Source organism: Peromyscus eremicus, chromosome 20 (genome assembly GCF_949786415.1).
Source record: "Peromyscus eremicus chromosome 20, PerEre_H2_v1, whole genome shotgun sequence".
NCBI lineage: Eukaryota > Metazoa > Chordata > Mammalia > Rodentia > Cricetidae > Peromyscus > Peromyscus eremicus.
This window is the reverse complement of record NC_081436.1, coordinates 52540630-52566151: the sequence shown is the minus strand read 5'-3', so window position 1 is coordinate 52566151 and position 25522 is coordinate 52540630. Positions and strand designations below refer to the sequence as shown.

At 35.8% G+C, this 25522-nt stretch overlaps 1 protein-coding gene across 3 annotated transcripts in view; it reads right to left on the bottom strand.

Annotated features, from left to right (window-relative positions):
* The window catches only part of Csmd3 (CUB and Sushi multiple domains 3), a 1140535-nt gene that overhangs the window by 126913 nt on the left and 988100 nt on the right, over positions 1 to 25522 (bottom strand). For all 3 annotated transcript variants that reach the window (XM_059246844.1, XM_059246845.1, XM_059246847.1), the window contains 2 exons: positions 17281 to 17377; positions 15220 to 15324 (listed from right to left, as the gene is read on the bottom strand). In XM_059246844.1, the coding sequence (XP_059102827.1) occupies positions 15220 to 15324; positions 17281 to 17377 (202 nt within the window). The remainder of the gene's footprint in view (positions 1 to 15219; positions 15325 to 17280; positions 17378 to 25522) is intronic.

Below are 25522 nucleotides of genomic sequence, written 5' to 3'. Positions count from 1 at the left end.
TTTTTCTTTCTCTTTGGAAAAAAAAATGACAAGATGCTTTTCCTCAAATTATGTGCTCTGGGGAAAACAGCTAGAAATGGAGATAAATCAGGAAACAGAATTTCAATTATAAATTTTCCTCTAATCTTGATCATTTCTTCTGTCTGATTAAGAGATAATTTACGTACAATTAAATTCTCCTGAGCTTTCTGGCCCCAGTAGTTGCATTATAATTTTTTGTTTGTTTGTTTGTGTTATTGTTGACTTGATCGAGTCTCAGATATTCTGTGATTAAGTTCCTTAAGCAATAGAATAGGATGAGAAAATACTGACTTAGTGGACATGTTTCTGTATTTCAAGAACATAATAAATACATAGTACTTGAAATATGCCATGGATATGAGAACATATCAATATCCCACTGATATTTAAGGGTTTTAGAATAGAGGTCAGAATGCTGACTTGAATTTTAGATAACCTTATTAAGGAGTTGTTCTGTTGTCACAGGAGTCTATTTTTTTGAAAATGAATACATTACATGTGGCACTCTAAGAATATGCAAATTAGAAAAATAAGTAGCGATTATGTTACGTAAGGATGACATGAAGTACAAGTATTTAAAACCCTTCCACATTGTATTGGCTTAAAATGAGAGGGTTTTATCCAGGCAGTAAAAATGTAGCTTGCTTTATGATAAGAAAACCCAGCGACTAGGAAAAGTGGTATTAAGATGTAACTAGACATTTTTATAGAGACAATGGAATGGGAAAAATTATAAAGCATCTTCAAAAAAGGCAGTCAACAAGATTAACAGGAAATAAAATTTAATCAAAAGAAAAAAAAGAAGATAAAGTATGATTAATCTGTAAGGGTTTTATAGGTTAAGGAATGAAATGTGTTTATAAAGATTAATTATCCTTATTTCATGGGATATATTCAGTCATAATAGCAATTAAAATTAGAAATGACAAATGCTAGTAATATAATTTGGGTGGAGAGTGTTTCTACATCTAATACTTTATGAGATGCAAGTAACAACAAGAAAATTAGTGTGAGTAAAAATATAATTAATCTTAAAATCCCTGTTTTTCTCAAATAATCAATTAAGTAATTAGCTCAAGGGAAGAGAACATTTTAGTGATTGTAAAAATAAACTCATTAAGGCCTAATGCATTAAGTCGTAAGCAAATTGCTTAGGGACAGAAAGCCATAAAATGTTAATGCTGAAACAAAGCTTTGATGATAAGATAGAGTCAAATAGATAAATTGCTGGACATTTACAAATTTGGGTAGTATTTTTGTAATTTTACGTATTCAGTCTAAGACTACACTTACTGAAAAGGGTAGAGAGACACCTTCAGGCCACCCTATTATCCCGAAACTTTAGAACAACTTTATTATTGGTGAGTAGCAGAGAAAATTGTATTTAATATGTGAGTTGTACCTAGGTGTACCTACGAGACTGTGTTCTTGGATCTTGGAAGACATCTAAAGTCCCTCAAAGGATTTATAGGCTTTATTTCATTGGCTTCTCCTTGTGAAATGTATGTTATAAAGTAAAAACAAAAATCTATACACTAAATTGTAGATGCTGCAAAGGTCACCAAAGGATTTTACCTTAGCATATTTTCTACTTTTCACTATAGAAGTTAAACTGTGTGGTTAGGTTTATTCCTCCATATTTTTGATGCTGGTGTGAATAGGATTGTTTCTTGAGCTCTTTCAGAGCATATTTGTTATTGGTACACAGAGCAACTTCTAATACTTGTAAGTTGATTTTTTAATCTTCCCACTTTGCTAAAAATGTTGATCATTTCTTGTTTCCCAGAGGAATTTCTGGAGTCTTATATAGATAAGAGATTTTATATATGTGTATGTGTAATATTTTTATATATAAAGGTTTTATATATTTTATGTATATATATATATATATATAATCTCAATAATATGGAAATATGGATAATTTGACTTGTTTTTGTATTTGTATCCTTTATTTTTTTTTCTCTTGTCTCTTTGCTTTAGTTAGTGCTTCAACCACTATACTGAAAGGATAAAAGCAGTGGATAATTCTGTCTCCTTGATGATTTTAATGAGATAGGTTTCAGAATTTTCTCAAAGCTGGGTTTAGTCAAGCATACCTTTAATCTCAGCACTCAGGAGGAAGAGGAAGATGTTTCTCTGTAAATTCTAGACCAACCTGGCCTACATAGTGAGTTTGAAGATAGCCAGAGCTACCTAGTGAGACCCTGTCTCTAAAAAAAAACAAAGCAAACACCCACTAAATTTTTTTTCTCCATTTAAGATCATGTTGTTTGTGGATCTGTCATATATAACCTTTATTAAATGTATGCCTGAGAAGTTTAAAGAAATTACATATGTTTATTAAAATCGCATAAAAATTTTAAACCCAAACTAGAAATATAAATGTTCTGTAAAAATCTAAGTAATTGGACAACTGGAAAATGAAAATTCTCAAATGGAAAAGACCACACATAACTGATGTATTTATTGACAACCCATCAATTAAGTATATTTTCTTTTGTAACAAATGCGGTTATCAAAGATGTATAATTACAACCAAGAGACCATTTCCTTTAAACAAAATACAAACCAAAGTTCTTAGCTAAAACTGTAATGCTTCCATCTTGAAGGGAAAGAATATACAGCCCCAAATCTGATTTATTTGTTATAGTTTTCTGATATCAAGCCAGTAGGATTTCCTCCCTTCTACTGGTCTTCTTCCTGTTCAGTAATACTATTTATTCTTAACAAAAGGAGAAATTGGCTTCTGTTCTCAGTTTTCATATTATATATAAACATATGGTAACTCTAACATTTTTCAAACAGTATCAAAATTTCAGAAAATGTAATTGAGGTAAATTTTAATTGAGAAGTTGGAATGTATTATTTCATATCTTAACTCTATAATTTTGGAAAGCCTGATAATTCAACTATTTGTGAATATTTATAATATTTCAAGAGAATAATTTGTGCAAAATGATTAAAACTGTTATTCATCCACTTCAAGGTGTGTGATCCATATAGATTTATTTTAAGACAGTTGCTAAGAGCTAAAACTCAGAGGAAAAGGAAAGTCCAGCTCTCTAGGTGAATCACACAAACCATTGAAGTATAGGAAGTGGTATATTATAAAATAAAAACCAAAGCACAAGTTTGAAATCCAAAGAAACACCATCTCTCTTTAACCGGATCTTTAGCCTCTTCTATTCACCTCACATTGATACTCCCTGCCAAAATTTAATTTGCATATCACAATGATGCCTTGAGAGTAGAGTTTCTATCATGAAGTGACAGCGTATGCCAGTATTCTGTGTGCTAAGCATTGCTCAATTTTTAAATTAAGGAGTCTTTCAGAAATGTAAAATAGATTACTCTCCAAGAAACTCTTCAATAGGTTTTCTCTGTCTACATAAGAGAGTATTTGCTGAATGCGTAAGTTTTTATTTCAAATATTATAGCATTTAAAGTATTATTTTGAATCTAGAGAGATTGCTCAGCAGTTAAGTCCTTGGCTTCTCTTTCAGAAGACCCACATTGAAATCCTAGCACCTATTTAGTGGCACACAGCCATCTGTTAACTACAGTTCCATAAGATCTGACACCCTCTTCTGGCTGCTCCAAGTGGTACACAGACATACATGCAGACAAACATCCATACACATAAAATAAAGTAATAAAAAATTACTATTTGATTTCCCACTGTATGTGTCAACTTTCTAGCAATAAATAATTTTTGGTGGTTTTAGCACATACCAATTTTCAATAAAGAATTTACATTGATAATCTCATTTAATTCAAAACATTCTTGCAATTTAGAATACATATTATAATTGAAAAGACAGGATATTTTAGAAAATCTAGAACTTTTCATGTACAAGGCTACCAAACACAGAACCTCTAGGCTGTGTTCAGATGCATTCCAGTAAATTTCTTCCAGCTCATATTGTATCCACATCCATCTTTTTGTTCTGCTAAAATGTTGTGGTAGTTTGAATAGATATGACCCCCATAGACTCATGTGTTTGAATGCTTAGTCTATAGGTAGTGGCACTATCAGGAGGTGTGGCCTCATTGGAGTGTGTGTGGCTTTGTTGCAGGAAGCTCATCACTATGGGGGCAGGCTTTGAGATCTCAAGTGCTCAAGCTTTGCCTAGTTCACTTCCTGTTGCCGGTGGATCAAGATGTAGAACTCTCAGCTTTTCCTCAAGCACCGTGTCTACCTGCATGTCACCATGTCCCACCATGATGATAATGGACTAAAATTCCGAAGCTGTAAGTCAGCCCCAATTAAATATTTTTCTTTATAAGAGTTGCTGTGGTCATGATGTCTCTTCACAGCAATAGAAACCAAAATTAATACACTATCTTTTATTGTTGTTGTTGTTTTAGTGAGCCCTTCCATGACTTCATCACCAAGAATCATGAAGACATGATTACTACCTCCTCTGAGCATCACCTAAAGTATGCAGAGCATTCTTATCCATTGATGATGGTGAAGGTAACTCAAGGGGTTAGGTAAAAATACATATATTCATCTGAATCCCAGTAAAACAGATGGAATTCTGACATAAGATGTGTCATTGGGAGATTCTAAGGCAATTCAAGATGATTGTAATACATGATTATCTGAGAAACGTTGAGTAGCATAACCATATTAAAAATGATTTCATTATTTTATAGTGATTTTTCAAATGTCATTTCTCCTAATTAATGCTTCCTGCACTTTAACACTAAGTACATGCTCAGCTATGGCTTGAAAAGTTGAAGTGGTCGGTTATTTTCATCTGTGAAGCACAATATGTACATGCAAATTGTGGAAGAAGACCACAAAAACTGATTAAAGACCATTTATTTTGAAAAAAAATTTCCCAGGACAAACTGTGGTACTTGCTAACTAAAATTCCCAGGCCCAAGAGTAGGTTTTAAACTTCACTTTGCATATTTGGAAATTAAGGTTAATAAATTTCCATTAACTTCCTTGCAAGTGTATATTTGTGTATATCTGTGTTTGTGTGTATATGTGTCTGTCTCTCTGTTTGTGGCGATGGAAATCAACACCCCAAATGAGAGCCTAGGCTACAACACTGAGTGGCATCCTCAGTCTTATAGGATTATTTTTCAGTTCTTGGTTGGTGTTCATGATATAGCATCTCACTATGCAGATAAAGCTGCCCCAAAGTCATTATTTTCTTGCTCCAGAGCTGGGAACACAGGCATGGACTTCCATCTTAATTCATGATTTTTACCAAAATTAAACATAATGTCTATGAAATGTGGAGCACAGTGCTTGGCAAGTACCACACATGTATATGTGAGCATGTCAGGAGTTGGAGGTAAAATGATGAAAGTAAAGTAACAACCTAATCTTCACTATGCCATTACAATAATGATGATGTACGTGGTAAACAGTACCGAATAATCTAAGCCATCTTAAGTGCTCACAATTGATCTTGCTATGCTTTAAATGCCTGGCGAAATGTGAACGGAAAACACCTCCAATGATATTATGAACAGATAAACCTATGTGAATCCAAAATGTTTTCACTTAGAAACTATTCAAGTGACATTTGAAAAATGAATTAAAATATATGCAAAAACTTTCTTTTAAAATGAAATTTTATATACATTGAATTCCTAAGAATACAAATTTATTTTTAAAAAATTAAAAATTTAGCTTTATTTACAAAGAAATTATTTTCCTATATCTATTCTTTCTTCATTAATAATAAATTTAAAATAAAACCTACTGGAACCTAGCTCATTCTCTGCATCTGGCTTTCTGACAGATACTTGGGTATGCAATGAAAATGCCATGGCACAGTCCACTACTACCCAAAGTAATATGCTCTCCTGGATTAATTTACAAATTTTGGTCTGTTTTCTGAGTTATTTACTGAGATGGAAAAGAGCATCCCACTGTGTTGTTCTCTGCTGGAAATAAAATTGTGGAGCATACCTCCCAAAAGTCATGGAACACTCATTAAGAATGAGAATTCAAGGATACTAATTAAAATCATTATCTAAACATTAATAATTGTAAAACATGGCAGTCTCTTGAAAATAGGAGAAGTTTTTATTTTCTCCTCTAAGACTGTATCATTCCAGTAAAAGAGGTGTTATTACAGCTTAGGAGACAATGCTTACTCTCTTCCCTTCCTCCCTTCCCTCTCCTTTCTCTTCAAACCTCCATTGTCTGTATGTTTCAACATTCTCCTGACTTGTCAGCAAGACTTCTACTTGTATCACCTGCTAAGTCCCTTAAATATCATCCTCTCTGCAGAATCTCCCCTGTCCTCCACAGCAGCCCCTCTTCCAGCCTTCACATTATTGAGCCCTCAACTCTTGCTCCTCTTTTCTTTGATGTAACACATTGCTTTCTGCAATTTTGTGAACATTATTTTTTTCTCTTATACATCATCATTTTTATCTATGCATATCTGATCAGCTGTAAAACACATGGGAAGGGAGCACATTATGTCTTTTATTCTCTAATGTTAACAAGGCACAGACTTAAGTTTTGAGAATCGGCTGAGGGAATAATTGTGGTGGCACTATAAAGGTGTAAGGGGCTTGTTGCATCAGGGATCAGTGTGTAAATGTACCCATTGCAAAACCTGAAGATCTGAATTTTATCATCAGGATTCAAAAGGTGAAAGGAGAGAATGGACTGCCCCAGCTTTTTCACTGACCTCCACATATATGCTGTGGAGCTAGTACATCCAAATATACATAAACACACATGCCAAAATAAACAATAAATTTATTAATAAAAACAATAAATGAATGTAATGTTTAAAAGGAAAGGCATAAAGGCAGTAGTAACAAGATTCAGAGCAAGAAATTCTGAGTTTGGCTGGCTAGGTCAATGAGGTCAAGAATTAGTTTGGGTAATAAAAAATTAAGAGTCTTTTAGATAGAAAAGGAAGCATCATGGTGGGTGTCACCAAGAGAGAAGGAATTGCAAATTGTGTAAGGGAGTGAGAGTAAAGACATAAAATCTGAAAAAAAAAAATGTTTCATGTAAATGGAAGAATATTGCTAAAGGCCTGTGAGAAAAGAGATGCAGTCAGTTCTTGTTGAAGTAAGGAGTTTGAGGGTGCTCTCTTTACTTAGTAGAACACAGCTTTATGTTGATAGGAAATGATCAACATCTAGAGCTATTGATAATAGGAAATTCTGGAAAAGATGCACAGAGCAGAAAAAAGGGTCCATCTCATCTGCTGTAATGATGAGCATAATATCAGAGGTGACATTCCAAAGCAAGAATGCCCAGAACAAGGGAGGAAGATGACTGTAAACAACTTTTAAAAATGAGCTTACCCACAAGCATTTGCTGTTTCAAAGGAAAGAAGCAAGATTAATTTTTTTTTCTGTATAGTAATTGTGTTATCTGTAATCTAGATTGCTAATTTTTCCCTTGACAAATCAGATGGGTAAAACCTTTGCTTTTTGGAAGGAATCTTAGCCAAATTTTTGATTCCCAAGACAGAACACCTGCCATGTTTCCTAAAACCCCTACTATTTAAAATATTTCTTTAGGGATGTAGTAAAAAAAATTTTCTTGGATGGAAAAAAGGTGTTTTTTATAGAAAACCTGAAAGTGTTCTGCATCTGTTGCTAGTATTCATAGTGATATTATGAGATTCTAATTTCCTTATTATGTTTCCCCCCATATGTAACCCTGTGGGCAGAACATTTATTTCAGTGATTCCAAAAGTGAATTACCCAAGACATGCAGTGTAATAGGTAAACTCTCCATATTAAAAAAAAAATAATGTAACTGTCTCATCCACACACATAAGTGCTACTCAATTATTTTTCTTAAATATATATCCAACTGCACAACCACTTTTGCTATGTATAGGAATCTAAATTTGGCTTTTTTGAATAATTAATTCTTGGGTAGAAGTGTAAATTATTAAAATCATTATGGAGAACGTTATGGATATTCCTCAAAACACTGAAACAACAGTCACCATGTGACCAAGCAGTTCTGCTGCTACTATAAACTCCCAAAGAAAAGTAAACACAGGATGGAGAGATGTTTAATCCCCATTGCAACATTACTCAGAACAGTCAAGATACACAGCCAACCTAAGTTTCAGAAAAAGAAAACATGACACATATTCACAGTAGAATCTTGTTTATCCATTAAGATTAAGTTCTGTAATTTGTGGCAATACAAATATTATGTTATACATTATGTTAAGTGCAATAATCGAGAAACAATACAACAAATACACTGTGTCCTCATTCACATATGAGAGCAAAAAGAATTGATCTCTTAGAAGTAGAAAATCTAAATACTTAAGAGGTAGTAAAAGTGTGATGGGAAGGTCTAAAGACGATGGATAATGACTTTCAGAAGCTTAGATGTGAAGGAATAACTTCTAATACTCCACAGCATGGTCACTCAGGTACCGATGATTGACAATACCGACCTGTATATTTCCAAACATGTAGCTCAAAAGCTTCTTAATATCCCCAAGAATTAAAAGATAAATGTTTAAAGTGATGTGTACCAATGACCCTAATTGGATTACTACATAGTATACATATATATATTGATATATCTCAATATTCCTAAAAATATGTACAATGATTATGTATTCATTTTTATATATTTTAAATCTGCGTTCTCTTATGTCTCGGTCCTTAATGAACATCTTCATCCTCCATCTCCTCCTACTATTCTTCTTTTCATAAAATTTGTGTATGATTTGATTAGTGCTTAAAATCAAAACAAACCCCAGGAAGGGAAGCTTTAATCAGCACAGCTGCCCAAAGGAGGGATATAGAGAAAATGACATTTGGAAGCAGCCACCTGACAAGATGGAGGGCTTCAGAGAAAGAGTGAAAAAAGCCCAAGGTAGCAGAGAAAGCATATTGAGCTTTGGGCCAGCATCTAAAAAAAAGAAATACAACAGAAAAAAAATGGGGGGGGGGAATCTCTCCTTTCAGAGCCAGGACTGAAAATAATCACACCAACCTAAGAGAACCTCAGGATGGCTTTATAATAACAGTCTAATTCAAAGTGTTTTTCAGTACATCTGGAAATAAGAAACTTTCAAGTCTAATTCCTGATCCACTTCAACAATGGGCAGGTTCATATATGTCCACAAAATAGATATTTGTTTATTAATAAAAACAATTTTTTTTTAATCCTGGTAGAAATGTATGTGTTCTTCCATAAACAAAATGAATTACTTGAAAACCAAAAAAAAAAAAAAAAAGAAGTGTCTCTGCTTGGGTAGAGGGTGCTGTATGAAGTAATGTCCCTGAGCTCTCACTGAGTGGGCCGTCAGACTTCCTGGTCACTTCTAGACAAGATTCCAAAGCTCAGCACAACATGCGGCATTGATCCTCAATCACATTTTAATCCCAGTCAGTCTTTCTAACTGGGAGCCAGAACAATTGTCATGACTCCTTTTAGCTGTTTCTCCTTAAGAACCAGAGAAGAACTTAGTGATTTTACTTCTGTAAAGCTATACCTAACCTTTAAATTGTCTTGCTCTGCTTCCCACCATTCTGTTCGAATTCAACTCAGGAGTTCACTAATACTACGCTGTTGACATTGTCAATGAGAAAAACAGAAGTGAAACATGAAGACTATTCCAAAGCCCTTGCTATTCATTAAAAGTGCTTTAGGCTTTTGCTGGCACTGATAAGCTACTACAACTTAGAGTGTCATTTCCTCCTTTCTTTTCTTCCCCTTCCTGCCCTCCACCCTACTCGCTTCCACTTGTGCATGATCTGTAACTTCATTTCCTAATCTATGGCACCATATCCTTCCCTTTCTATTTTAACTTAATCACTGACTTTGATTTAAAAAACAACACACATGCCTGGAGTGTTTCTGTGAAACAATAACACCCCATCTACTATTTATTCAGGAATTTATTTAGTGTATCCAAAAAGGTCATTATCTCCCACAGAAGTCATCATCTGGTAAAATTATTATTTATTATATTTATGGGCTTTTTATTACAGTATTAGCATTAGCTTATATTTATAATTTTGTTTACTTTAACCAGGGAAGATTTTAAAGTTTTGCTCCAAATAAAAGTGAGTGTTAAACTAAGGCTTTCTTTTTGCTGTGGGGATGATTAATAACACATTGCTTAAAATATTTGCTTATCATTTCCTTATTGGTCACTAGTTCATAATTTCTGAAATAATATTAAACGTTGTTCTTAATATTACAATTATGTTTTCTTCTAAAGATTTGTATTGAGGATCAGTTCAAACCCAAAGCATTCCATTTACTTTATAATATATGGATTAAAATAAATCTATTGCTTTGAACAACTTGTAGGTCAGTAGAAGAGTCAATAGTTTGTTATTTAAAGCAATGAAATGTGAAAGACTTATACATGATTTGTTCAGATGCTCATGCTTTACCAGTAAGTTCTTTCTCTCATTTTTTAGTCTGATACGGAAATTTAGTATGGAAAACAGTGGTATTCACTGATATTTCAGTCTATGGACATAATCCACATTATAAAGTTTCCATACATCTAGGAAAGTGATTTACCTCATTTCCTTCCAGTTCTCTGCAGCTGAAATCAGTGTCCCTCACAGAGCACTAAATATCACTTTCTAAAGCAAAGATCAGTATTTCAAATGCTTCAGTTGCATCTATGATTATATGACTTTTTCTGTCAAAGATATTGGTTTTGTCATTATTCATTCATTTCTCTCAAGACTAGCCAAACATTTAATGATCTAGTAACACAACTTGTACTTGACAGCACCTACATTTTAATTAGGATAGGGCTCAATTTCCCTTATTTGTGGAAAATAATATTTTTCAACAGTTATAAATATAATACAAGATTAAGTAGCCATTGGATACAAATGATCTCAAAATATTTACTATATATAAACAAATCATTTGTTTTGCACCCAAAAACACATTGTAGTGGTGCAAATGCCATACACAAAATGCTTAATAAAGTTTCCTCAAGCTACTTATGAATACAATCATTTAATGCTCTGCATTATGCATGACTACAAGAACAAATGGTGGCCTTGAACTGGATCTCCTGCAGTGAAGTAAGAGGTAGGTATGCATGTCTTCAGACGCAGCTTTGGGGACTACTGCTTCTTCAGACCTTACGTGCCAGCTCTACTGAAATAGACGCAGTTCTCCTAGTACGCCACATTCCACAGCTCTGTGTGAAGGTGAAGTTTGTTCTACCAAAATAGCCTCCCTTTCTCGTCTAGCTGAAACTTCTGCTTAGATTTCAAGACTTGGCACAAGTGTCACCTCCTCTTTGAAATATTCTGTGAACTTTCGACATAGAGCTGAGTACTTCTTACTTGGTGCCTTCTACCCTACCTATCCATCTCCCGGTGTGTGAGTAGCAATGTGCTGTTTCTGAACCTTTCTGCTTCATCTCTTAGATTAATATTCCTTCAAGGGGGACTGGGCCATACCTATCTTCACATATCCTGTGTTGAGCTTTGTGTCTGTCATTGAAAAGGTGTTCAAGCCGGGCGGTGGTGGCGCACGCCTTTAATCCCAGCACTCGGGAGGCAGAGCCAGGCGGATCTCCGTGAGTTCGAGGCCAGCCTGGGCTACCAAAAGAAAAGGTGTTCAAAATAAATACAGGTTGAATAAATGAATCCTCTTCCCACATTTGTTGCATTTTTTTAAATAAAAATACATATGCTGTTTCTGAGCTTCACAATAGCAGAATGATAACTGTAGTATTGATTAACAAATGTTAGAGTTTGAACCCTTGTTGTCCTCCAAAAAATTCAGCATAGGAAAGGCTTAGACCCCGGTAGGGTTTTATTGGGAAGGAATGATATATTTCAGAGGTGTGAACCAGAGAAGGTCTTATGTGTCAGGGGCATGATCTTCAAGGAGATTTTGGGATCCCAGGCTCTTCCTCTTCTTTTCTTAGCTCCCTGACCATGAGGTGGAAGATGTATGGTCTACCATATACTCCCTTTTATTGACAATTGAAATAATCACTAGAGCCCTAAAGGCAACCAACTTGCCTAATTGAGAACTGGAAACTTAATGTGTGTGCCAAAATAAACATCCTCTCTCATTAAGTTGATTATCCATTACCTGCTGTGGATATCCCTCTGTATAAATAAAACACTGATTGGCCAGTAGCCAGACAAGAAGTATAGGCAGGACTAGCAGAGAGGAGAGAGAAAAAGAAGAAAAAGGCAGAGGGGAGGAGACACCAGCTGCCGTTCAGGGAGCATCATGTAGGGGCAACAGGTAAAGCCATGGAACACGTGGCAACATATAGATTAACAGAAATGGGCTTAGCATAATAGTAAGAGCTAGACAATGGTAGGCCTGAGCTAATGGCCGAGCAGTTTAAATAATATAAGAGTCTGTGTATTTATTTTATAAGTGGGCTTCAGGACTGGCGGGACTTGGCAGGAGCTGGAGAGAAATTCTCCAGCTACAATTACCATGAAAGTAATAGAGAGCTAAATGCAATAACTAGTCTTTACTAATACATGCATATCATTTCAGGCTCTCTGTTCTCCCACTAGGCAAGTCGTTCTATCAGAACATCTAGCATAAGCCATGGTGTTTCAGTGCTGTTGAGGCGATAATACATAGAGAGGTATTGTCAATAAATAGGCCTGTATGAGAGGAGAGAGATGGCTCAGCAGTTAAGAGCACTGACTGATGTTCCAGAAGGCATGGGTTGAATTCCCAGGACGTCAGGTGTCTGATCATGCCAGGATAAAAAAAAAAAAAAAAAAAAAAAAAAAAAAAAAAAAAATGAAACAAGAACTAGGCCTGTATAAATACCAAATGTACATAGAAGTGCCTAAATTCTATCACAAATATCAGCCTCGCCGTTGTCGTACTGTTGTTGGTATATGTCAATTTCATACAGTTTATGCTTTCTACACTTAAGTACTAGATCTAGTCATTCATTTATTTAATAAACACATTGATTTTGAGTGCTTAGAAAACCTTAGGAATTTGACACATCATAGGACAAAATGATGTCTTAAATGGACACAGCTATGTGGTATGGCTAACCCTTTTGCATGGAGCATGCATTTTAGACTAAAAGGAAGTAATCCCTCACATAGTAACCTAATTATATGCATGATACATTTGATGTAGGATAAGTACAACATCGCATATATGTATGCAAGCAGCAGGCCTAAACTCTTTTTATTTTGTTTGTCTAGGTTTTTTGTTGGTTTGTTTAAGTGCTTTTCTAAAAATTGGGATATGAAGAAAAGCCACTTGTTCTAATTATCTACAGTATCATTAAAGTTTAAGTGTAACATGTCTTCCCTAGGCAAATTTCGTTGGACATTAGATCTCCAGGTGCTAGCATGGTTTGAGGAGGTTGTGGAATCTGTGGGATGTGGAGCCCAGATGGAGGACATGTATCAGTTGGACCTGCCTCCCAATTTATACCTGCTTCTAACCTGGGCTAGCTCTCTCCTTCCTGTTGCCATAGTAACAGCTCATGTTTCCACCACCCTGACGCCCACTGTTCCACTCTCACCAGGATGACTGACTCAAAAAGTAAAAAATAAAGGGTCAAAGGAGATTATTACTCCTTCAAGTAACTTTTCCTACATATTTGGACACAGCAATAAGAAAAGTAACTAATTCAAAATGGTCCTTTACTTCAATTTACAAATTCTTTTCGTAAAAGGGGAAGCATTGTAACTGAAATCAAAGAAATTTTGTAAATGAACACAAAAAAACACAGTAAATAATTACAGGGAAAAAAGTTGAATAACTAAACTAGACAAAAAGAAAAAAATACTAGAAATATAAACCTTTGAAGACTGAATAAAAAAATAAAAACAAAACTGGAAACACTTAACAGACCAATTGCAAGGACATTGAATCATTATTCTAAACCTTCCCAACAGAGAAAGATCTAGAAACAAACAAATCTTTACAAGTAAATTTCCCAAAGTATTCAATGAGTTCATCCAACCCTTGTCAAACTCTTCCACAAAATTATATAGGAAGGAACACTTCCAAATTCACTTATTGATACCAGGATCATCTTGCCATTGGAGCCACAAAAAACACAATTCAAGAAGAGGAGATGAAAAGTAAATGTCATTGTTGAACAGTAAGGCAAAAATGTTCAACAAAATACTAGTGGGTAAATTTAACACTCTCTTAAGACAGCTATACTCCATGACAGAATTAAATTTATTATATGAATAAAAGGATGGTTTAGTAAATTACATGTAACATAAAATAAGATCTTATCAATGGATGCAAAAAAAATGGCAATAATTTTGTCCTGATTTAAAACTCAACAAAGTAGGTATACATGCTATTTACTACAACCAAATGAAAGCCGTATGTGTAAGGCCCACCAGAGGTATCATATGTATAGTGAGAAACGGAAGGCAGTTGCTGTAAGATCAGGAAGAAGGCATGGAAGTGCATTCTTGTCACTTCTGATCACCGTGATATTAGATTCTTAGCTAGAGTAGTCAATGGTCAATATCCTCCGAATGCAATGGCACAGAGTTAACTTAGGCAGTTAACTAAACCAATCACAAAAGTACACATACCGCTTGTTCTACCTATACGACTTACTAAAATAGTCACTTTTAAAGAAACAGTGCAATGGTGATTGCTGAGGTTAGTGAGAATCCAAAATGGGAATTACTAATCAGCCAGCATAAAATTTCATTTCACAAGACTATATTTTAGAGCTCTGATCCAGATTTTTATGGGCACTGTACAATTATAAATTCATTAAAAGGGTAAATATAATGTTGTTTCTTCTAATATTAAAAGAAAAAACACTCTGCAAATTCTGGCAAAAATTCTTCATCTTATTCATATATATTTTCTCAAGTGAATGGCCAGAATGGTTTGAAATTTTAAACATTACATCAGACTGATTGTTTGCTTTTCAGATTTGATGTCATTTGTATAAAAACAAGAGTCTACTTTGTTTGTTGGTATTTTATTTTGTTTTGCTTCACAGGTTTTCTGTTTCTTTTATTGAAAATAGATGTTTTCCATACACTATATTTTGATTAAGGTTTATTGTCTTCCTGCTCCTCCCAGCTCCTCCCAACCTGCCCTTCCATTTGGTCCCCTGACGTTTCTGTCTCTCTTTAGAAAACAAGTAAGCATGTAAGGAATAATAATAAAATAAGATAAAGAAAAGGCAAACAAAGCAGAATATAACAAAACCTGTTTTAGTTTTTCTAGAAAGCGTAAGTTAGCTTTACCTGTGTATTCAAGATGAAATCCTGCAGCGGAGACACTGATGTCTGACTGGAAATTTAGATATAAATTATTGGATGTACTATTCAGAAGGTGGGGTATTGTTGTCCCTGAAATGACAATAGAGAAGGTGGGTCAAGGGTCATGTGCAAAGGTCACAGCAACAACAAAGAGACTGAGTAAACTGGTAACCAGCCAACACATTGTGATTAAAACTGTGTATTGGGCCGGGTGGTGGTGGCACACGCCTTTAATCCCAGCACTCCAGAGGCAGAGCCAGGCGAATCTCTGTGAGTTTGAGGCCAGCTGGTTTACCAAGTGAGTTCCAGGAAAGGCACGAAAGCTACACAAAAAAAAAACCCTGTCTCGAAAAACCAAAAGAAAAAAAAAAGAAATTATGTAATTATATTAGCCTGTCTCTCAGCAGATGCGCTATAATGGATTTCTGAACTTCTGAAGCAAATGAACCTTGTTCCATCCAATTATTGAATTTGAAAGTATAAAATACATGACTGAACAAATTAGTTCCTGCCTATTTACTAAAAAAAAAATTAAGAACTCAACCCAGTTTCAAATGACAAACATTGAAAATAACTATCATTTCTGTTTTGAGGTAAAGTCCAAGAGCACAAGTGGTCAGTGTTGCAGATACCCTGGGAACATTCAGAATGAGTTTACACTTGCTTTGTACAAGAGTGTGTAAGAGGTCCCGCTGACTCCCGAGGGGAAATGGGAAGAAGCGCTTATAGACTGCACCTTGGTGTTTAATTGTTCCTGGTCTGACTCTGTGTTCCTTAGTGGCATCACTGTCATCACAGAAGCAGGAGGTACACAGGCGCCAGAGAGGTCACTGGACCTGCCTTAGGACTTAGAGGATCTTAGTAATTAAGAACTCTGATGTTGGAGTCTCTCCAGCTGGGCCCTGCTCTCAACCTAACTGTAGATGTACAGCCTCCGGCAATTTAATCTCTGTAAATTTCAATCAGTACTGAGAGCCACGGAGGAATGAAATTAGGAGGTGTCTGACAAGCTAGTCAGATGTCACATAGAGCTAGTGTGAAGATTTACAGCGGCATTCCTGTTAATCACTTTGCTCATCAGTATACCTAGTAGTAATAACATCAAACTTAAAACATACATGTAAGTATGCACAGAGATTTACAAGACTGTGCTTCTGTTTGGATCTATATCTAACATGCTATTTATGTTTAAGTCACATCACTTCTGCTCTAGGTAATTATTTCCTTTGTTCATTAGTGATTCTGGATAATTGTTTACCTGCCGTTTCAAAACCTCTTTAAAAGTTTAAAGCCATTCATCCTTAATTCAATATATTCTCTAAAGTAAGTTCACAGTTTAGTGATGCTTATATTTATACTTCTAGAAAATTTAAAATGTAACTATTAAAAATCACAAAATAAAAATCCTTACTTCTGCCGCTACATGATGGAAGAAACTTAGAATGTGATACATATCATCTGTAGAACTTTAGCAAATCTCATAGAGGATTTTTAAAAGCATCCAATCTCTTAAATAACATGGTGAGCTATTTCATTTTATGTCTCCCTCTGGTATGATTTTATAAAGACATGTTAGTTCTACAAAGTTGTATTCATTTCAAAGAAGTGATTTCATATTTCCTTTATGATCATTTAATACTACTTTATGTCATCTGCATGTCACTCAGTCTCTAAAATTATTTTAACAACAGCATAGTATTCTGATGGATGAAAATATCATAATTAACAAAAATACAGTCATATTATAATTACTATTATTTTATTCATCCTAAATCTTAAGAATAAGGTACACGTAGTATTAATGAATCATAACTCAGTAAAATTTACTATTTGCATAAAAAATCAATAAATATCTCAAAAGTATAATTAGCATGCTGGAAATTTTAAGTGGGCATGCTATTACTCCTTTCACTATTTTAAAACTTCTTGTAACCTAATTCATTGTGTATGGTTTATAGTTAAGCCTGAAAGAATTTGTAGTAATTTGTCTTGTTCCATGCTGTTGATTATATTTTCACTTAAAATGATCTCGGATTTCTCTTTTACCTGAATAACTTCCCAGTCTCGGTGCATTGTTGTCTCCGCCATCATAAAAGTCCAGTGAATCCCAGTTATGTTCTGTAGCAAAGCTAACAACTTGGACCTATGAGATAACAATTCCTGGTCAGAATTAATGTTTCTAAGCAGTTACGCAGTACAGAGGTCCCCACTAGAAGGGAAATCTCAAGGACAGACAACACGGCTGTGGACTTTGATAGATGACTCAACAAAACCAATCTTGGACATTTGTAGTACTTGACTCCGTGAACTAATTTGTATGCGAGAAGCCTTATGGGGCAACTGGTAGTGTGCAGGATGGATATAACATGGAAGCTGCTTGTCGCCATCTCAGAGAATATCTTTATTGAACATTTGGGTTAAGGTGCTAGGATTTCAAACTTGTATTCCAAACAACTAGCTTACATTCATGCTTTGAATATTAGACTTCTGAATTTTCCCATTGCTTGGGTGCTAGGAAAGAAACAGACCCATGGCTCACAAGCAGAGAGAACTTTGTAATGAATTTTCAGCAGGCTTCTCCTTCAATTTGTTTCCATATATAAAATCCATTCAATTTTTTTCTTTAATATTTACATGGCTGTCAATATAGACTGGGAGAGACAATGTTTTGTAACAGATTTGTATACATCTTCCAAAGATTAGTCTTATTAATGTGGTCATAATAGTGAAGTCACCTTGAAACTCCCTCAAGTTGAGAAGGCAAACACTGGGCTACGATTCTGTGTCTATTCAATTTTATTTAAAGAAAGCGACATGTGCTACTTTGGTGTACCTCACTTGGCACAGTATGAGGTTTCTAGGAACCCACAGAACTCACAACTGTGGATTCCGTTCTGCTCTTTAGAGGCTGTGCTGGAGCTTTAAAGCAGGAAAGGAAGAACATTATTAGAATGCATTCATTTTAGCTAACTGGAGTCTGTTTTAAGTGTAGGCACTCATTTGCTACATAGTTTTGACAATTCCATTCATTAAGCAGTTCTTTCCTGCAAAGCAGCCCCCATCATTCTCCTATTCAAGTGGATGCTGGCATGGCTGCTCCAGGGGTGAGTGCCACATGGCAGGAGATATCCTGCCTGCATGATTGGCACCTGATCTAATGCAGTGTTCCAGAACTAGAAGGAAAGCTCCAACCACTACTTTCTTAAACAGTAATTCACTCCTGATTCTTGTCTGAACTTTTCTTTTCTTCAGCTGTGAGTAAAATATATGTGTATGTATATATATATATATATATATATATATATATATATATATATATATATTATATATATGTATGTATGTATATATTGTACTGAACTAAAAATACCTTGTAAAGATTCATGCAGGAGCTGACTTTTGATCTGAGCCCAAGGTAATGAGAAGCTTCCAAAGGAAGGAAATTATCAAGTGTGCGCTACTGTGGTTGAATCAAATTATGAGCTGGACTTAGTGAACTATCAGTAATCCAATTTAGACACAGTGGAGAGAGTATTTATATAAGAGCGAACATGAGTCCACCACAGAACACTGACAAGGAGTAAAGCTTCATGATAAATGACAGATACAGGTGAACACAAGCCAGGGTCACTGGGTTTGAAAGTCCTTGGTAACCTCCTTCTGCACAAGCTTCAAACTAGAGATGCTGAAAATCTCTCTGGGCTTCAAATTGCTCACAGAAGTTATTGTGAATAAGTTGTCTAATTCACAGATTCACTAAAAAATTAAGCTAGATAACGTGTATCAAAAGCTTACCATATACTATAAATTGAAAACTCTAAATCTTAGCTGAGAAAGATGATGAGAGACAGTGAGTAACAACTAAACACTGGCAAAATAATTGTGCGCTTGAGAGTGTAATTATGCCTTCAGTTTTCTACAAAAGGAATGCGAAGTGGGAGGGGCCTATAATCAAGACTTCTCTTCAAGTGCAGAACTGAACTGTGGGGGGGAAAGGAGAGTAGGAAAGTGAAGTGTCCTACAACTGAACCAGACAGGAGGCAGAAGAGGGGCAGAGAAACTCTTCAGCGTCATGTGTGCTGACATGGGATGTAAACAAGAGACTGAGACAGATTATTCAAGAACAATTTCTGTTTTCCCTGAGTTACTCAGAACAGAGAGGCAGAAGACCAAAAAAAAAAAAAAGCATCTTTAGTAAGACCTACTACACGTACAAGAGGATGAACAGTTGTTTAATTCTGGATTTGTCAGTGTGTCCCAGGAACAACAGATCCTAATCCCAGGAACTTAGAAATATTACATTGTGTGTGTGTGCTGGCAGAGGGGCGTGTGTGCATCTTTTCCATGTGACTGAATGGAAAACCTTGAGATACATGGAAAAATGTCTATTGAAAGAAATATAGAGGTGGATGAGAAAGCAATGTGTCCACAGAGGCAGGAATCAGACTGATGGGGCCAGAAGCCAAGGGTGTATGTTGCCATTCAGTGCTGGAGACAGAAGGAGAATTCCCCAGAAACCTGGAATAGGAGAGGATCTACTGGGAGTTTTATGCTTATACTGAAGCAGGATTTGGACACTCACTTCTGGTTCATTGAGAAGATAATATTTAAGTGGTTAAATAGCTTATTGGTTTGTGGTGATCTGCTATGGTATTCAGAGAAATCTGATACAATTTGTCACTGGGATCCTAGGCAAATATAGCTTGATATAATAAAACCATATTGGGTATAAGATGAAATGGCCAGGAAAAAAAAAAAAACTAGCAGGTGGTGTTCTGGAATCGCTTATGATATGCAAATAAACGGCTCAGCATTTACAATGACACAAATTCAAATAAGAGATATTGGAAGACTAAGGCACTCATTGAGCCTTTTGAGAAGTTTGCATTGGGTAAAACTGCCACCATGGCAGCAGGTTAGCTTTATGATGGAGTGTGCTGGATAGTTTATGTCAACTTGAAACAAGCTAAAATTATCTGAGAGGAGGAAACCTCAATTAAGAAAATGCCTCCATAATGTCTGGGTATAGGCAAGCATGCAAGGCATTTTCTTAATCAGTAATCAGTGGGGGAGGGCATAGCTCATTGTGGGTGGTGCCGTACCTGGGCTGGTGGTCCTGGGTTTTATAAGAAAGCAAGCTGAGCAAGCCAAGAGAAGCAAGACAGTAAGTAGCACCCCTCTATGTGTAGCAAGAATCTTAGAAGGTCTTATTAATAAAAACAAACCTGGAGCCAGGTATTGGGGTGAACGCTACCTCACCTTGCCAATTCCTCAGCTGATCCTGTTTCCTCAGACTGGATGCCTCTCAGCTGAACTGTGCTGCTCATAAGCCTAAAAGCTTAACCAGCACTAGTTCCTGGTCCTCATGCCTTATATACCTTTCTGCTCCTGCCATCATTTTCTGGGATTAAAGGCATGTGTTACCTTGCCTGGCTGGCTGTTTCCAGTATGGCTTTGAACTCACAGAGATCCAGGCAAATCTCTACCTCCGGAATGCTAGGATTAAAGGTGTGTGCTACCATTGCCTAACCTCTATGTTTAATATTGTGGCTGTTCTGTTCTCTGACCCAGATAAGTTTATTAGGGTGCACAATATTTTAGCGAACACAATATCACCACGTCCATGTCCTCTCTATTAGCTCCTGCCTCCAGGTTCCTGCCCTGCTGGAGTTCCTGTTCTGACTTCCTTTGATGATGAACAGTGATGTGGAAGTATAAGCTGAATAAACTCTTTCCTCTCCACGTTGCTTTTGGTCAAGGTGTTTCATCACAGCAATAGAAATACTAACATATGCAGTATGTTTCTAATTATTAAAAGCAGGTATTTATCAGAAAGAAAACCAAATATCACTTTATTCTGGATTCATAAAATATTAGGAAATTTCATATCGATAATAATTATGTGACAAATATTTCCCCATAATTTCACAAATATTTCTTTTCTTGTTAAATATAGTCCCTTGGGAATTGTCTTGGGAACACTCTGGTAAAATAAAGAGGAAAATAAATGAATATATTGCTTGCCACATACTTATCACATTATATTAATAAGGCAAACTGTTCTTTTATGTTGATATTTTCCCAAAGGACTCTCAATCATAAATTGTCTCTTTTCCTTTTCTAAATTTTTCTACCAAGGGTTAACTTATATCAACTCAAATTTGATTCATTAAATATTCATATAGTTCCATATCCCCCAAATTAAATGTTGCTTAAACCTGTATATTAGTTATAAAACAGTAAATAGCCAAGTTTAAAACATGAGAGATGTAGTAAAAATGTTTTTTAGCATAACAGACTTTAATTTAGAAATATGTCATAAAATAGAGTCAATATGGGCAGTTATTTTTCAACGTGCTAAACTGTCCTTCAGAGTATTTAAGAGTCCAATATATATTTCATGCTATGAGATTTCTAAACAGTCTTCTAAACTAGGCTTCTGTTTTCTGAGTGGAATCATTAAATAAAGTACTTCCAAAGTAGAGTTGTATTGGCATTGACATGTACAGTTTTGAGGGTATTTGCCTAGCACGAGTGATATATAACAGTTTTTCTGCAGGTATCTTATTAGTTCATTATGCACTGCTAACTCTCCAAATCATTTCAAATCCACTGCTTGAGGAGGTGTCCATTGATTTTTCTAAAATTATTTACTGAGTTTGTAGTGCCAGGCTCTGAAGTGGCTGCCAGAACAGTACTGGCTGCTGCCCTAGCCCTTGGGAGCTTCCAGACAATTAGCAGATAATAGGAAAATCTGATTGCTGTTAGAATCCAAACATATAAGAGGGAATTTAACCTTTTTATCTAGTTCATAGAAAGTTTATCAAAGAAATATATTTTAGACAGAACCGAGAGTAAGGTGAAGGCAAATAAGGAGAGATATTGGGTAGTGTCAAAGACAGAGGAAAGAACATTCACGGTGTCTGCAGGAAATAGGATGGCATGCTGTTACAGAGATGGAAGTTGTGAACCTAACAAACTTCAAAAGATGAGAACTGCGGACAGATGGAGCAATCGCTGTTGAGGATGTGAAGTGAAGACGAAATTCGCGTGCTATGAGTAAGAAGGAGGTAGTATGGGATTTCCAGGAGTTGTTTGTTTGTTGCTTGGTCATGTTGTCAGGAATAGACAGAAAAGGATATGTCTAAGACAAAGATGAGAGCTGCTTGATCTTTTGTAAAAGTACAAATGGGAAGAAGTGCAGACACCTGAAAAGACAGTCCTGGCCCAGTTTGTTATACACAATATCAGAGAGAATAAAAATCAAGGTTTCTGGCTTGAAAACTGAACAGCACTGGGGACATCCTTATACAGAGAATGATAGAGAAAAGTGAATGGAGAAAAGTCATCCTGAGAGAACGAACAATAGAGGAATCATTTTGAGAAAAATTCATAAAGTTACCATTGGTGAGCTTAACGATAAATTTAGCTGAAAACATCCATTTGCTAGTTTACATAGTCTAAAGCTGGGGTTAGAGATGTGGGCTTCCTGTATTTTCCAAACACTATCACTAATACTGTTATTCATACAGAGAAAAAAGGAGCTTTTGGTCTCATTTCCTTGTTGTTATTTGTTTCGGTACTTGTAACCTGTTATTCTTTGGATCATCCTTAGCTCTTATAAGTTATTGAGAATACGTAAGTAAAGAATCTGCAAAGAGAGTGATATAACCTAAAATAAATGGACCTCAGACTTTTAAGAACGTTAGAACAGGAGAGGGAAAGTTATTGGAATCCATGAAAATATTGATGTAAGAACTAAGTGGGGGGGGAGAGTTTTTTGAGAGTGAAAGGAGACTCCGCAGGCTTTGACTGTGTTATCTCAATGCACAGATGAGCAAGGCAAAGGATCTAATCGCACAGGTGCTCATGGGAGAGCAGTTTGATTAGAGCATTAGGTACTAAAGCCCCACTCCCGATTACCAAAAATAGGACATGATAGTAGAGAGTAATATGAGTTTTCAAGATTATCATTTTATGATGGCATCAAAATGAATAAGCTGATAGCATATGAATAATCAAGGACATCCTTCCTAACCTTATAAGTAAATGAGTTGAGAAAAGTTCTATCTGATTCACATTTCAGAGTACAACCTGGGGTATGAACAATCCTGAAGTCTTTACTGACTCTTTTTTTTTTTTTTTCAGAATATGTATTTGGGAGAAATCCAGGAAGTGTTCATGAAAGTAAGGAGGTAAAGATGCCTTAAAGGGGGCATGGGCATAATAGAATACCTGTAATGATTTATAATATTAAATTAGAAGAGAGGAGAGATTTACTGTAGGTTAAAAGTTTACATAGGAAAGGGTAGAAGGTGGGCTAACTAAAACTAAGGATGTATAAAAAAGCTTTATGAATACCCACGCCTTTGTAAACTACTTATCTACGTCTGTATGACTGTATGTGAGATCAGAGGTATTCTGCATGTGAGAACAATACTGCTCTAAGAAAGCATGAGTTATTAAATCAAAATGTCAGTACCAGCTATGGGACACCACCCTACGAATTACTAATCATGGACACACACTGCAGAGGCCCCTCCTAGCAGCGCAGGTCATTGCCAAGGCGCTTGATTAATCACAGAACAAGATGGTCCAACCTTCTATCTGAAGTCATCACAGGCTTTGGCTTTAGGACCTAGAGAACTGGATCTCAACTAACTAGGAACATTCTTTCCTGCTGTGTAGCTTTCAGAGTCCTGGAATGTGCCATGCAGGGTCCTGGAGCACGGTGTTCTGCATGCTACAATACCAACCTGTATGAAACGATGTGCCCACTGCTGCAATATTGGCATGTAGTAATAGTAATAGTAATAGTAATAGTAATAGTAATAGTAATAGTAATAGTAATAGTAATAGTAATCAACTATTTCTTGATAGGATTGGAGGTCTGTCCCTGGGAAAGAATTTGTGCCTGATGCTGTGAAACTGGTCAAAAGGACAGGGGTGTGGAGGTCATTGGCCCTGGTGGGAACCTATTCCTGTTGTTTTACTAAACACTCATGTTGTCTAACTGTCCTCTAAATAGTTACCTTTATGCCCATATGTCACCGCTGTTCTCAACTGTTTACAAAGAATCTTGTTTTTACAGTGGGTACTGATTCATATAGAGACCTCACATCTGGTCAAAGAGTTAAGAAAAAAGTGGCTGTGAATGAGTAGGAGTGCTCAAACGTAGATGGGACATCTATTTCAACCCCACTCCCAAAGCTCAGGGAACATTTTAAAAGCAGGGGTAAAAAGTATGTAAATGCCAGAGCAAGGGGAAGCATCCTGTGGAATGCCATCTGCTGAACATGATGGAGACATCATACTTATAAACTCACAGTAGCTGTAGTTACCTGCATGTGACCTGTACATGATCAAGACATTCAAGATTCCAATGGATATTCCATGGATAGCTTTAATATTTTTTTAAAAAAAATCAAATCATGTTGTTCATCTATTTAATTATTATTCTCTCTCTCTCTCTCTCTCTCTCTCTCTCTCTCTCTCTGTCTCTGTCTCTGTCTCTCTCTCTCTCTCTCTCTGTGTATGTGTGTGTGTGTGTGTGTGTGTGTGTGTGTGTGTGTGTGTGTGTGTGTGTGTTAGAACTTTGAGAGTGCCACAGTGCAAATCTAACAACCAGAGACTGGTCGACTGCAGTGACTGGGTATCTTCTTCCTCCATGTGAGTAGCCTAACCTGTTGAACCATCTAGCAACCTTGAATGTAATAGCCTAAAAAAACAAAACTTCATTTTGTGATATTTATTGTCATGTTTTAATAATAATACCCAATGTCTTGAATTGTCTTATATTCCTCACAATTTCCTATTTTGAATATTTGCTCTTGGAAAGCAATGTTCAGAAGAGATGTCCTTGAGAGGTGATTGTATCTTGAGGTCACTGACCTCTTCAATTGATTAATCTATTCAGGGTTAACATGTCACTGGACTATTCAGAGATATGAAACTTTAACAGATGGGTTCTACTTGGAGTAAGTTACTGGAGGTATGTCTGTAAAGAATTTATTTTTGCCTTAGCATCTTCTTTTCTTTGATAGAAATATTCTAGGCCAGAGATGGCCAAACTGAATCTCTACTATTCATACCCCTTGAGCTATCTCATCTCATGATTCTGTTGTGCCTGGCAGATTTTGTGTTTGTTCATTTGTTTTTGTTTTTACTATTATCTGTCTTCTTGCAAACTGGATTTGGCTTTATTTTATTTTCAGGTTAAAAAAGTGATAAATATATTTCTATTAAACTTAGTCATGTCAAGCCAAACTATTTGCTCAACTTTAAGAAATAA